Here is a 669-nt window from a genome sequence, read left to right as displayed (position 1 = left end):
TCTGCGGGAGCCAATCGGCTGTCGGTCTGTGTAAGTAAATTAAAGTGTGTGGCCCCCCAGGGCTTAATGAAGGAGGAGGTTACAGCTGAGGCTGGATCGATCAGGAGGGAGGGGACAGAAACACTCCCTGCTGCTCACAGAGAAACGGCAGCAACATGAACTGAGCACAGAACCCTGATAGAACCCTGACAGAACACCGTGCAGCAGCAGATCAAACCTTCACAGAGGACTCATTCTTCTTGTTTGAATTTTTCCTTCAGAGACACGGAGGACGATGGTGCTGATCCCGGTGAGGCTGCTGATGCTGGTGGTCGTCATGGCGATGCTGGTGGTCCCAGTTGAAGCAGCTCGAGTGGTGAGCGGTGAGTCTTTATCACCACGTCATCACTGTTTCATGTTCACATTTGGTTTATGCCAAGAAACTTTTAAAGTTTGTCTACTTCCAGATTGTTTTCAATCAAAAAGCATCAAACTGTTGCTACATTTCTGTTTTAAGGAAAGAACACAGTTCTTCTGGCTTTATGATGCTAAGCTAACAAGTTCTTCCTCCTAACTTTACCTTTTTTTATCCTTAAACAGTTAATCAACCAAATCCTCCAATTAATTAAAATCAAAAGAGTCACTGATGTTGCAGAAAGGAGGGAGCTCTAATGGTTGTTGATCATCTCT

General features: G+C 45.1%; 1 protein-coding gene across 1 annotated transcript in view; it reads left to right on the top strand.

Annotated features, from left to right (window-relative positions):
- Window positions 1-301: 301 nt before the first annotated feature.
- Window positions 302-669, top strand: part of chodl (chondrolectin) — a 16,884-nt gene continuing 16,516 nt past the window's right edge. The window contains exon 1 of the mRNA XM_008302816.1: window positions 302-362. Within this exon, the coding sequence (XP_008301038.1) occupies window positions 302-362 (61 nt within the window). The remainder of the gene's footprint in view (window positions 363-669) is intronic.

The sequence above is a fragment of the Stegastes partitus genome, unplaced genomic scaffold, assembly GCF_000690725.1.
Source record: "Stegastes partitus isolate 25-593 unplaced genomic scaffold, Stegastes_partitus-1.0.2 Scaffold1886, whole genome shotgun sequence".
In the NCBI taxonomy this organism is placed as follows: domain Eukaryota; kingdom Metazoa; phylum Chordata; class Actinopteri; family Pomacentridae; genus Stegastes; species Stegastes partitus.
This window is presented reverse-complemented; position numbering and strand designations above follow the sequence as displayed.